This window comes from Tamandua tetradactyla, chromosome 16 (genome assembly GCF_023851605.1).
Source record: "Tamandua tetradactyla isolate mTamTet1 chromosome 16, mTamTet1.pri, whole genome shotgun sequence".
Classification (NCBI taxonomy): domain Eukaryota; kingdom Metazoa; phylum Chordata; class Mammalia; order Pilosa; family Myrmecophagidae; genus Tamandua; species Tamandua tetradactyla.
In genome coordinates this window covers 72,170,457-72,184,909 of record NC_135342.1, presented here as the reverse complement: position 1 = coordinate 72,184,909, position 14,453 = coordinate 72,170,457, and the positions used below count along the sequence as shown (strand labels likewise).

Genomic DNA, 14,453 nt, shown 5'->3' with positions numbered 1-14,453 from the left:
TAAACCAACCTGTTGGTTAAAACTCAGGAATTCCCTCTTTAGCAGAGCTTCTCAACTGGGGGCAATTTTTTCCCCTCCCTCCAGGACTTGGAGACAAACTTGATTGTCACAGCTTGAGGGGTTGTGCTACTGGAATCTAGTGGTTAGAGATAAGCATCCTACAATGCACAGGACTGCTCAAAACAAAGAATTTTCTGGTCTAAAATGTCAATGGTGCCAAGGATAAGAAACCCTGTTCTATAGCATCCCTTGTAGACAATACCCCGTCCTTTACTAAGCCATGAATGGCAAGCAAATCTCAGGGAAGAACCAGACCACAAAAATGCAGCAATTTCATCACCTAATCTATCAAACCAGACAGCAGCCCTGACCACATTTTTGCCCTGTTTTCCTTTACAGTATATTGCAATCTAAAGAGCGTTGATTTCTAATAAACTGAGCAATCCATTACCACGTCCCCAGCAGAGGTCAGCGTAAGGCTTTCCTTCCTTTCTTTCTTTCTTTCTTTTTTTTTCTTTTCTTTTTTAATGTAAGAACATGGTAGGATAACTCTATCTGTTACGGGAACAAAGCTACCAGAAGTGGGAAAAGGTATCTTTAAGCATGCTAAAGAGTACTTTAACATGAGAGAGAATATATTCATTTATGGGAGAGGGCAAATCTAAGCAGTATGTGATGTTTAGTATGGTCTCTCTCTTTGCAAGGGAGAATTCAAAGGGCTGTTTTAGCCAAGTATTTGTGGTGGGCATGGATACAGGGAAATGAGAGCTGGGGCTGAGGGGGGTGGGGCAGATGGGACCTCTTGAAAAGGAGCTTTGGTTCTCAGCATTTACCCAAATTTCACATGAAATAGTTTGTGGGAACATTTTCAATCTTTTTTTTTATTTTAATTTGACTAGTAAGACCAGGGCATCCTTTTGAGAACTTGTTCCTGTCTAATATGAAAAGGGTCCTTCAAAATTAGTTACTGCAGCCTCTTATTCCTCTAAAAACCAGGTCTTTAGAGCCCTTTTGAAAGCAACTAAAAATTTCTTACCATTTGGAAAAAAATGCAGACAAAAAATAGAATTCTCTTGAATAGGAACTATTTGGAAATTCTGAATGTGAAAGAGTGGCCATCTTTTTAGTGGTCATAACCAAGCCTTGACAGACTTGTTGAGCACCCACCTTTTCTGCTTAGCACCTGTGTGATCCATCTTGGGAAGGATGTCTAAACTATCTGAGTCTCAGTTGCCTCTTCTGTAAAATGGGATGATAGCAATTATCTCATAGTGTTGTTAGAGGATTGCATGGTATAGGTTCTGGATACATGCTAAACATGCATTGCCCAGCAGAAGGCATTAAATAAATGGTCTCTGCTGCTGTGGTTTGCTAATTATTGTAATATCCTTACTGTCAGCACCTTCCTGCCACCCTCCTCCCCTCCTCCTATCTCTGAATGCATTAAGAACGTGAAGAGTGAGAATTCACATGATCCTCTGAGAGGGCTTTGGAACTGTGCCACAGCTTCTGCATATTGACAAGGATTCCAGGCAAGAGGGACCACATCCTACATGGGCTTTCTAAGAGGAAAACAGGAGACTGTTAATCTCAAACCCAGGGAGGGGATATGATCCTTGAGGGACAGCCTGGCCCAGAGCCAATGTCTTCTAAGCCCCCTAAGGCAAGTTTTTAACTGCTTATCTGAAAGAAAGGAGGTTATATGCTGCCCTGTCTATTTCACAGAGTTCTTGGGAAGGTTAAGAAAGTAAGAGTGGGAAAGTTCTTTGTTCATCATAGAGATTTGCAGTCCACAAATTTATTCACAAGCATTTGTTGAACACTTATTTACTTCCCCCAACTTAATCTAGAGGTTAGCATTATGAATTTAAGGGTAAGACTGGGGCTACTCACCTCATTTTTATTAATGTCACCATCTGTTGTTGTTAGTATTATGCATATATGTATACATTTATTTTTTATTATTCTCCTGTTAGAGAGACTAAAATCCCTTTAGCCAAGTGCTCAGGTCAATTCTGCCTTGTGCCAGAGAGAAACATGGTTATACCAATGAAAAGGCTATGCACCATTTTCCAGATTTTTACCAAGTGTGCTATAAAGAGAAAAACTCTTTATTCTGAATAAAACCTATCTTTAAACTTGGGGCAAGAGAGCAGTCACTGGGTATTCAGAAGATTGAAGGTGAATGCTAATTGTAGACAAGTTATAGCATTAAGTGGACCTCTGGATGGAGGAAGAATTTCTTTTGCTTCAAGACATTTTATTGAGCATTTCATTCAAATGATTAAAAATAGGTTTACAGTGTCCAGATTGTATAAAGAACCCTTACAACTCAATAATGGTGGGCATGGATACAGGGAAATGAGAGCTGGGGCTGTGGGGTGGGACAGAAGACCTCTTGAAAAGGAGCTGTAGTTCTCAGCATTTACTCAAATTTCATATGAAATATTTTGTGGAATTAATATTAATATTAATAATTGGGTTGTGGGATATTAATTAAAAATGGACAAAGGATCTGAATAGGTATTTCTCCAGGGAAGATATAGAAATGACTGACAAGCACATGAAAAGATGCTGGACATCATTAGTCATCAGGGAAATGCAAATCAAAACCCCAATGAGATGCCTCTTCATACCTATTAGGACATCTATAATCAGAAAGTCAGGTAATAAGTGTTGGTGAGGATGTCAAGAAGTCAGAACCCTCATGTGCTGCTGGTGGGAATGTAAGTAGGTGCAGCCAGTTTGGAAAACAGTCTGGCAGTTCCTCAAATGATTAAACATAGAGTTACTGTACGACCTGGCAATTCTAATTCTAGGCATATACCCAAGAGAAATGAAAACATGTGTCCATGCAAACACTTATATAAAATAGTTCATAGCAGCAATTTTCATTATAGCCAAAAGTTAGAAACAACCCAAAGTATCCATCAAATATGAATGGATAAATAAAATGTGGTATATCCATACAACTAAATATTATTTGGACATAAAAAGAAATGAAATACTGATACACAATTTAACCTAGATGGACCTTGACAACATTTTGCTAAGTGAAAGAAGCTATCACAAAGGACCACATATAACATGATTCCATTTATAAGAAATATCCAGAATAGGCAAATCTGTAGAAACAGAAAGTAGACTAGTCATTGCTTATGGCAGGGCTGGGTGGAAGTACAGGTTGGTGATAGCTAAAGGCTATGGAGTTTCTTTTTGACATGATAAAAGTATTCTAAAATTTACTGCAGTGATAATTCTATACATCTGTGAACATACTTAAAAAAAAAAGTTGGGTTATATACTTTAGGTGGGCAAAATGTATGACATGTGAGTTATATCTTATTAAAGCTGTTTTTGAAAACAGACATGCTAACGCTTCATTAATATGTTCTTAGCATTACCCAGAAGAAAATAATCTGAAATTAGAATGGAAATGGCATTTTATTTTTCCTTCCCAAGTGTTCTAAGACATGTGGGCGAGGAGTGAAGAAACGTGAAGTCCTATGCAAAAGTTCTGCCACAGCTGACAGTGTCCCTGAGAGCCTGTGTGCCAGCATTCCAAAGCCAGAGTCGCAGGAGGGCTGTATGCTAGGACGATGCCCCAAAAACAACCGGCTACAGTGGGTCATCTCATCATGGAGTGAGGTATGAGTTTAGAATTACTGCTGGATTGCTGGAAATGCTCAGCTTATCCGCCTGTGTCCAGACTCTCAAAGCTCCTTTCTATTTAATGCACACGTGTTTACTCCTTTCCCTTTCTTCCCTCTTGGCTTCTTCATCAAGCAATGATCAAGCACCCATCATGCTGGTTGGACCTATGCCTGGGCAGTGGGGCAGAAATGTCATAAAGAACATGAGTACAACGTGAAGTGCTTTGATAAAGGTCTGTAATTCTGAGCAGACCTCAAGGTCCACCTAACCTAGACCACAGGAGGACTCCTTGTCAGAAGAGCCTTACCTGGGAGCATGAGCCTAAAGGATGAGCAGCAATTAGGCAGAGGTTGGGTTATACTGGACAGAGCCTAAGTGTAGCACACTCAGTAGGGTAGAACATGGAGTATGGTTGAGCTGGAACACATATCAGGGCTTAGGTGCCAGGCCAGAAAACTATGAGTGTTTCCTGTAAATATTGTGGGGGAAGAGAATTGAAATTTTAAATGAGGGAGTGGAACAATTCGATTTTCATTTTACAGGGAACACAACCAGTGCAAAGTAGGGAAGGCCTTTATGTGGATATTGTTATAATTAAGATGAAAATACTTTCAAGGATGGAGAGAGAGAACATCTTTAGAGCTCCTAAAGAGATTGCATTTACCAATTTCATACCTATGGGCATCTATGGGGTAGGCTGGAGAGAAGACGCAAAGATGCCCTCTAGATTTCTGGCTTGGGAAACTGGTTTGAGTTCACACACGGGAAACAGAAGAAAAGGCGCTAAGGCTTATGTATACAACAGTGACCTATGAGACAAGGTCTCTGCCCATAAGAAATTCACAATCTGAAGGAGACAGATTCCAAGAAGCAGGAAAAGTTCATAAGGAGAGTGGGGAGATCCAATAGAGGAGAGACATTTACTCCAACAACCACTGGATCGACTCCATGAACGTCCATTATCTAAATGGCAATGATGTCCACCTCTCTTCTCCTCATCCTTTCTCTCTAAGAGATATCATAACCTGATGGCCAAAGGCTTGAGCTTAACTCAGACTTACCCTGCTTCAATTCAACCTTCAGTATTGAGTATCTGTTTGCCTTTGGGCAAGCCCCTTGATGTGGCTCAGCCTCACCTACGTCATCTGTACAATGGAGCTAATGGTGGCCCCTCCCTCATACTGTTACTGTAAGTGTGAAGCTCAGCATCGCACTGTGTTGTTTATAGTTATTTATATTCAGGCCTGTTTTTGCTGGTTTATTCACTTCATTGCAAGTCCCAGACATATTCCCACAATACTGTTTAAAACACTTAAAACAAAAACAATTTTTTATTCTCCTTATTTTAACAGACCCCATCCTTCTTCTTTCTCTTCTGCCAAATGTAGCATTAGGTTATATGTTAGTCAAGGGAGAGGCTAGATAAAAATAAAGGACAATTAAGTGGAGGGTAGGAGAAAGTGGAAGTTATCACTTTGTCCTTTCCACTCAGCTTCCCCTACTCCTTTTCTCTGTGCCTTACCTCCTTAATGCTGCCTCAGAGAATCTTCAGGTAGACCTGGACCCACAAGTGATTAACTCCAATCCTGAAGGTTCAAATTAATACTCCAGGGAAGCCCTGACTCTCAGCTTACTGCCAGTCTCTTACATCCATCCAAATGATATGTCATAGTCATTGCTGGCCAGTTTTGGTTTGTTTTTTTTTTGATGCCAACAAGCTCTGTGACTTTGGAAAAATCACTCCAATTCTCTGACTGGTAGCATGAAGGAGTTGGCTGCTGCATTTAGGTCCATGTGTGCTGTGATTGACCTTCCATAATCCCATCCCTCAGATTTCATGTGGATGGTGTGAATTTATTTCAGGACGTGTTTGCTCAGTGGACTTGACTATGGATCTCTTCACACTTATAGTTCCTTTCTTGGCCCCTAGTGTTCTGCAACGTGTGGTCTAGGTGTGAGGAAGAGGGAAATGAAATGCAGTGAGAAAGTCTTCCAGGGAAAACTGATAACTTTCCCAGAGCAGAAATGCTGCAATATTAAGAAACCAAACCTGAACTTGGAAGAAACCTGCCACCGAGGGGCTTGTCCCACCAGTCCAAAGTACAGTCTGGTGGCTGGATGGTATTCATCACCATGGCAACAGGTGGGTGCATGCTCACTTAGGAGGTTTACGTTTTAATAAGATTCAAAAAAGGAATCAGTTCATCCAAGGTTGTTCTTGGAGACATGATCAAATGTAAGAAACAAAGAGCTCAAGTTCTAGAGGCAGAGTGGCTGGCGTTCTTTCTCCAGCTCCACTGCCTGTGTGACCCTGGGCAAGTTACATCTAGGAGACTGGGATGGTAATATCTTCCAGAGCTGTTTTTTCTTTTTCCTAGGAGTAAACGAACTAATGAACATTGAGCTGTAAGCACCAGCTCAGTCTATCATAGTGTTGATGTTTGCTGTTGCTGCTGCTACTAGAACCACAATAGTCTTCTGTATTTTAGAATTGCTGTTCACAGCCTTTACTCATTTGGTTCTCATACCATGTTTCTGAATCATGAATGACAGCTAAGATGTGCCATACCATTACTGTGCACAGTGCTAAGCACGTTACATGCATTCTCTGTTCTTTCACTCAATCCTTGAAACAATCCTATCAGAAGGTATTATGTTCCTATTTTATGGATGAGACAGGTAAAGCTCAGAGTTGAGCAGTTCAACCAAGGACACCCACCCAGCTTTTTAGCTCAAATGTTAGAGGTACCCTTTCTTGCAGAAGACTTGTATGAAACTTTGGTCATGTTAGTCAGTCTTATTGGCTAGGATTGGAATGTTGTTAAGCCTAAGAGAACAAGATGTCCTTAGGACTCCAAAACTGTGTCTTGCTCCTTGAAACATTCCAACCAACAGGTGTTGTACAGATTTTCAAAGGACTGACTGACTTGAGAGGTGTTCCCCATTTCACCATTCAACATTGGGATTGGGAATAGGGTGTGAGCACAAATATATTAGTATGTATATATTTATATATACACATATATGCATTTACATATACATATGTGTTTGTGTGTGTGTGTGTATGTATGTATTTGGAGAGATCTTTGGGAATGGAATGGAAATTAGAATGATTGACTCTATCTAGTTGTATATGCAATGTGCTAATTCATATTGCTATGGATTTCTTGTAAAAATTTTAAATTTGTTTACTCATTTAACATATTTGGAAATTGATTCTTATAAGATTATTTAGATCAGCAATCAGGAAACAATTGCCAACAGGAAAATCTGCTTCCCTACCCCACCCCTGTGTTTTTGTAAATTAAGTTTTATTGGAACACAGCCATGCCCATTGATTTACTTATCATCTATGCCCACTTTTGTGCTTCAAAGACAGAGTTGAGTAGTTGCAACAGACCTTATGACCCATAATGCAGAAAATATTTACCATCTTGCCCTTTACAAGCAAAGGTTTGCTAGCCCTAGTTTAGATGATTTGATGATAGTCATACATTTCATTTTGAATGCCAGGCTAGTTCCAAAACTCAGGCTCTTTCTACCCCAACATATATTTTTCCTCCTCTGTATCAGTCCAAACAATGATTCTTGCCCAAGATGAAGTCTTCATCTGTCTGCAATAAAATAGAGGGAAAAAATAATGACAGGGTAGTGAGTTTTTTAAAGCAAAAAACAAAATCAATTTAAAGAGATGCCTTTTTCTCTGATAATAGTTCCTCTTTAATGCTTTTTGCTATGAAAATATCTTTTTATTAATGTTTCATAAGTGTATCTGAAAAAAATAAGTTGATAATCCTTGGTTACCCTCTCTTTTTTTTTTTTCTTTTCCTTTCAATTGGTTAGTGAAATCACTGACTTTTTAGGAAGGACTATCCTCCACCAGACTAACTCAGAATTTACCCAGGCATCTAGAGTACAATTCCAAAGCTGTATCATTCCCTTTTCTGTTCTAGTTTCTAACTATCCCCGTCACTATTGCATCTGCAGAGATATTTGGAATTCTTAAATTCGGTGATTAATTGCCTAGATGTGTCTGTATTTGTTCCTGCATGCTTACAGAAGCTTCTGTATTTCATTTTGAGTCACTTCACTGGGCTAGATGTAGAGCATTCGCCCAAGACCCTTGTGATCAGATCATATGGCTTACACATGTCAGGAGAGTCACTGTGGGCACATGTGCCTGGCCCCGGACAAACCCGTTTTAATTGTCAGGCATCTTGGTAATGTCATGAAACTTGGGGATTTCTACTTTTTGATGCCCTTGACATCCGAAAGGATACCTCAAGCGGAGCGCTTCTGACTGCTCCCTCTTCTCCCTCTCCCGCAGTGCACGGTGACCTGTGGAGGGGGTGTCCAGGTCCGGTCAGTCCGCTGTGTGCAGCAGGGTCAGCCCTCCTCAAGCTGCCTGCTCCATCAGAAGCCTCCGGCAGTACAAGCCTGCAATACGTACTTCTGTCCAGCTCCAGAAAGAGGTAAAAGGACCCACCCTCCGGTCCATTTGACTAGACTTTAGAGAATTTTTCAATAACCCAACATATTTGCTTGTTCTGCCTGTACACAGTACAGCTCTGGGGGCAGTGGGCTGAGAGTGGCACTCACATCAAACCCTAAGTGAACAGTGCTCCCTGGAGATGATCATGGCACAGCTCTTTGTGGCAGCTCATGCTCAGAATTATTTTGTTTGCACGGATCTTGCTGGGAACATTTCATTCTACGATACAGGTTTTTAGCCATTAATTTCAACTTTGAAGCAGGAAGCGATAATCTTGCTTGTCGTCCCTCCCCACCTTTTTTAACTAAATAATGGGCAAATCAACAAATAAAAAAGTAACCACTCTGTGCCAGGGATTATGCGATTTGGTGAGGAAGCAAGTGGGAACAAAAATTGCCTTCAGGAAGCTCACTTTCTAATTGAGGCTGATAAATTACTGTCAATTACAGTGAATATGTATTATCCTAGGACTACACCACAGGTGTTTTCTTAGTTAAAGTCAGTTCAAACGGAATGCAGTAAGTACTGATTGGAAAGTGGAAAATTCAGTTATCTGAGTGAACTGTACCATTCTTCTCTAGTCCAACTCATTTTAAAGTAATCTGACAAACACCAGGAAATGTTTTTCAGTCTAACCAGATTTCCTTGTGCATAAGAATAATTTTCCAGCATGAACCTCTTTTTTTATTTTCCAATCCAATCACATAACTCTTCCAAGATTGTCCAACTTCTTATATCTAATTTGTGGAGGATGTGATTCAGCACTGTGACTCACCTACTCTCCCCTGTTCATATCACTTCCCATCTCTAAGTTGATGTCATTGTCATTAATCTACTTCATATCAGAGCCTTAGCTTCAGACTCTGGACATCAATTTTCCCTCCTCTGCACTCCTCTGTCTCTTATCTGAGGCTTGCAGGAGACAAGAAAACTAGTAGCTATTGCTACTCAGAATCAGATTATCCATAGGCAACATGCAAATTCTACCAACCTAGAGGTTTGTTGAGCCTTTCTCAACAGAAGGTCTATGGGGAAGAAGCACACATTCCTGTGCGAGTGCTCATGTCCTCCTAGGCCCTCTTTTTCTTCACTATCAGTGATTTCTCATTTCTGCTTTTTAGTCAGCTGGCTACAGATGAAGCCAAATATGTAAAGACTCTGCTAAGAAGGTCATGAACAAAGTTCAGGCATGTTTAGCACTTTCAGAAAGGCCAAAGGATGGTGACCAGGAAAATTGCTCAACAGTATCTCCTAAGCAGGAGTTGGGGTGGTGGGGGAGGATGGAGAAACCACAAGGCATGTAAAGTTCCTAAAGTTAATAAGTGTAGAAAGCCCATTGGTTTTATTTTCCCTTTGTTCACCTAGCACCACACGTGGCACACCGTGGGTGCTCAATATGTGCTAAATTAATAAATGCATGAGTGTAAGAGTAAATGTAAGATGGTCTGTAAAGGCTGTGAGATCTACTTTTCTCAAAGCAAGCTCACTAAGCACCTCCTTTCATTGCTGACATTCTTCTGAGGATAAAAGAATATGGTAGAGTCCTGCTCTTAAGCTGCAAGGAGCTCAGTGTCTCAAAGAAGAAGAAACATTATTGGTGTTATAAAGGTGGTCAGTCAATTCTACCTGGGTTGCAGGAAGAAGAGTCTTATTAGAAGGGGAGCTTTATTCTGTACCTCGTGACTAAGCTTTTCAGGTATCCTCTGGAAGAGAAAAAAGTAAACTGTGGGGCGGGCCACAGTGGCTCAGCAGGCAGAGTTCTTGCCTGCCATGCTGGAGACCTGAGTTTGATCCCAGGTGCCTGCCCATGCGGAAAAAAAAAAAACAAAAACAAAGTAAACTGTGAAAGCAAATATGAAGAACATAAACCAAGGTGTTTCTTTTTCACCAAAAATTGGTCTGTAGTTTGGGAATGTCCTCCAGTCATCTGTTCCCATTCCAAATGTAAGGAGAGTGGCAAGCGTTCTTCCAGTAGGGCTTGGCTAGGTGGCCATTTGAGTATGTTTTCTGGCAGTGGATTTTCAGGAAACATTACTGGGAGGGTAAGCAGAATGGTGGCACAGGGAAGAAGACTCAGTTCTGTGACTCTTCAGAGTCCTCTAGTACGAACCTTGCATTCTGCTAGGCCTGTGAGCATTTCAGAGGTGCAGATCACCACCAACAGAGCTTATAGTCTAGTGGACATTTCTGAACATTGTAAAAACTCCAACTGGACCGTGGAGATGAGTTTTGCCCAGGCTGTCTCCCAATCCCTCACCCATGCTGACAGCCACTCTAGGGGCATTCACTTTATATCATTATCACTGTGGGATGCTCTACCTGGGTGTTTTGATTGGCTCTCCAACCTGGGGAACCATCCTATGACTTTGTATTACATCTACTGTCAACTAAGGCATGCCTCCCGTGATGAGATACTCTAATCAGTTGTCTAGCAGACCAGATCTCTGCTTTTATGGATTTTGCATTCTAGAGGGTAGATGGATAACAAATAAATATATAACATGTAATATGATTGCTGATAATAACAATGTAAAAATATATAATAAAGAGAATAGAAAATACTTGGTGGGAGGCCAAAGGCTTACCATTTTTATAGGGTAGTCTGGGAAGGCCTTACTGATAAGGTGACCTTTGTTTGAGTAGAGACATAAAGAAAATGGGGAGTGAACCACCAGATGTCTCAGGGAAAAATGTTCCTGGCAGAAGAACAAAAAGTGGGAAACCAGAGCATGACTAGTATGTTAGGGGTCCAGCAAAGTAGCTAATACAGTTGAAGTGAGTGAAAGGAGTGAGGGGAGGAAGATGAGGTCAGAGAGGTAGTGGGGGAAACGTCACTGGCCATTGTCAAGACTTTTAGCTTTTGCTCGGGGTGGGATGAGAGCCAATGGGGGAATTTAGGCAGAGGTGTGACATGAACTGGCTTATATTTTAAGGGGATCGCTTTTTCTACAATAAAATAAGACATGTATGCCACAGGGAATTTTAGGCAGAAGAACCAAAGCCTGAGGAAGGAACTGTAGAACATTCTGAATTATGGGAAGATAGGGTACAACTTGGTAGCAGCAGGAAAAGAGATGGCAGAGCCAGGAGCCTTACATGTTATCCCCAAAGGTACGATGGAGAGCCCCAGAAGAATGAAACTTGAAAGGGACATGATTGGGAGATCATGTGTATATGCATATGCACTAGTTTTTGAATGACCTCATCTTAATTTGATTCCTCTGCAACAACCCTATTCCCAAACAATGTCACATTCTGAGGTATTGGGGCTTAAGACTTGACTATAATTTGGGGGATCCAGTCCAACCAGTAACACTGGTTTTGGCTATTTTTTCAACATCCAGTATTTTTTTTCCCACGTGCTCACATTTTGCTAATGATCTCAGTCTCTTTTCGTGTCTTAATCCTGTGCCCCAGCACCCAACAAAGTCGTAATGTATAATGGGAAGAAACAGTCTGAAGCACAAAGCAGGCGGGCCCAAAGGCCAAGAGCTCTAGACAATGTGTCAAATATATTCTCTCATTTCAGAGGATCCATTTTGTGTCGATTTCTTCAGCTGGTGTCATCTAGTTCCTCAGTATGGTGTCTGCAATGACAAATTTTATGGCAAACAGTGCTGCAAGTCATGCACAAGGAAGAGCTGATCTCAGTGCCTTCTCCCAACATGTCAGCGTTTTACATTTCAACCTCCAGTGACACCAGCCAGCTCTATGATGGGAAGATGAGAGCTGCAAACCATTTGTGAGCTGCTGCAGCACTTAAGGAGCCAGCTCTGAGGAGCAGACAGGTTACCACTAGGATCCTTCTTCAATTCACCAAAGCACATGGTACTCTGAAGCACTTGAAATTGGGAAGCGATGACAAATCTGACTTACACAAAAAACTACTTTTGATTTGCACTGTTGCATGAAAGTGATGAATCACACTGAGATATGTCAAATTTTAATTTTGACAAAGAATTTTGTCCACTGTGGGATGGATTGCCCTCCTCAACTTCAGAGGCTTCAAAGACATCTGTCTTGAAGAAGTCCTTTGAGCCTTCAGGTCAAAGACTAAGACTTGGAGGAAGTAAATACGGATAGAACGCCTTGTCTAACGGTTCTTTGAGCTCACAATTTGACTGAAAATGCGAACACCCCAAACCAGGTGTTACATGAGAAGCTAAATGGTGCTGATAATTTTGCTTGCTGCTGGACTAGCAAGCTTCCTGTAATGTTGATTTTATGTGTGTGTGTGTGTGTGTGCGTGCGAATACATGTGTGTTCTTTTTTTCTTTTTAAGTATATTCTGTTTATACAGAGTCTCAAAGACTAAAATCAACCTGAAAAGTGTTTCCAGAAATATTCCAAAAATAAGACAACATGGACCATTTGAAATCTCCACTTAATTGACATTCACACTTTGAAAAAACTCTTATAAAAGACAAATATCGATGACCTTTACATTATACCAGCCTTGTAGTTTTGAATGCTAGCAGAACATAAACATGGAAGACTGAGATCTGCTCTTTGGAATGAGCATTGGAGAGGTGTTCATTTCTGGTCAATATCTAGGAGAAGCAAAATTAACCTTGTTTTGAGGAAGTGGAGACTGGCCTTTATAACACTCCCTATGTACTATCAGATCTTCTTGGAAAAGTAAAGGCCACTTGTGTTTTCTTCCTACCAGCTGACATGTTTAAATTTGCCCTAGGATTTAGTAACAAGAAAAAATCATAGTGGCAATAGAAAACTCCATCTATCTTCTGCCACATTAATATTAATAAATCATAATATGCCAAGACCCTTCAATGAATAAGAGTGTTTTATAACCTTCCTGATAATATTTGCAGTCTTCAGAAGTCAGCTGTTGGTAGGCACTAATGAGCTTAAAATTGTTCTCAATTGGAAAAACACCATGCTATTTTGCCAAAACCAGAGTCATTTACAAGATTACATCCTTTCATAATTTTTTTAAAAGTGGTCATAAAGGGCACATTTATGTGATTCTTTCTATTCCTCAACTTCTTTGATGACTATAACCCAATTTTACTGCTTTAAAAAGTTTTATTTAAAATGAGAATTAGCCAACTCAGCACAACCAACTAGACAGTGGTCAGTTAAATTTAGCAGCACCCTTTTTTGCCATTTTAATGAAAATCATGTGTTCTGGAATCAAGGAGAAATAATGATTAGACGCTTCTCTCAATCCATATAGCATGGTATGAAGTTGTGGCTGTTTAGTGATCAGAAAGAAATGATCCCATACTAGCTTCCCCTTGCCCTCTGAAAACTGCAAGTTATTTGTTTATATAATTATCATTTTATTATTTTATGGAAAAATTAATTTATTAACAGCCTGTCCTTATGTGTTTTGACTTGTTTCTCTGAGCAAATGATATTAATTCTGTGGAAAAATGTTGAATAAAAGTATGGATCAGAGAGAAAATCAAAATATATGTGTAATATTTAATTATTTTATGTTTTATAATAAAATATTCTGGTTTTTATCTTTGAAACTTGTTAAATTCTTGAATAAGTTAATGAGAAGTCAGTTATTTCCAAGGTAATTTACTTGTATAAATGTTTATTAAGACTCTCAGAGTAACTTCTTTGAGGGGGAGAGGAGATAAGATGTTCAATAATTAATGATCTTGTTTGTGTGCCAAAAAAAAAAGTCAGAAACTCTCACAAGCTGGTATGAAATAGAGAACGCATTTTCCAGTTTAAGGAGACACTGAATTATTTTGTGCTATTATAACAACAGGTAAACATTTACTTATGTAATTCATCTCAGTTAGATCAAGCTACCATGAATGTAGTTGGAGTTTTTTGCTTTGTCTTGTTTTGGTTCTAAAGGTTTTCTGGTGAAATCTTTTTGCAAAAAGAAAGAAAAAGGGGAAGGGAAAGAGGGAAAGAAGGGGGAAGGAAGAGAGGAGAATGGAGAGGAAGGAGAAAAGAAGGCAGAAAGTAAGCTCTAAAAAATAAACTTAAAAGAAATTGTTCTCAGGTTTTTCAAATTTAAATTATCAGACCAATGGAAAATAAAAATTATGTGGACAAAGTTAGTTTGATTGACCAGAGAATACAGTATTTTCACCTGCATCTGTGATTACAAAAATTCTTATTTTTTATGCATACATATCTTTAGAGTATATTTTGAGGACTTTTATATGAGTTATTGCTGTTTGGCAAGCAAAAAAGATTATAGCTAAGAATGTAAAATGGAATAGATGACAAATAAACAGATGGCAAGAAAGAAAAAATATTTTTGTTTCTTTTGATAATAAAATATTAACAGCAACTACACATGAGGTGTTTAGTGGGT

At 39.7% G+C, this 14,453-nt stretch overlaps 1 protein-coding gene across 1 annotated transcript in view; it reads left to right on the top strand.

The window, feature by feature from the left end:
• The window catches only part of ADAMTS18 (ADAM metallopeptidase with thrombospondin type 1 motif 18), a 159,656-nt gene extending 146,125 nt beyond the window's left edge, over positions 1-13,531 (top strand). Inside the window, exons 18-21 of the mRNA XM_077133096.1 lie at positions 3,463-3,648; positions 5,585-5,797; positions 7,982-8,126; positions 11,676-13,531. Of these exons, the coding sequence (XP_076989211.1) occupies positions 3,463-3,648; positions 5,585-5,797; positions 7,982-8,126; positions 11,676-11,791 (660 nt within the window). The 3' untranslated portion in view covers positions 11,792-13,531. The remainder of the gene's footprint in view (positions 1-3,462; positions 3,649-5,584; positions 5,798-7,981; positions 8,127-11,675) is intronic.
• The last annotated feature ends 922 nt before the right edge of the window (positions 13,532-14,453 follow it).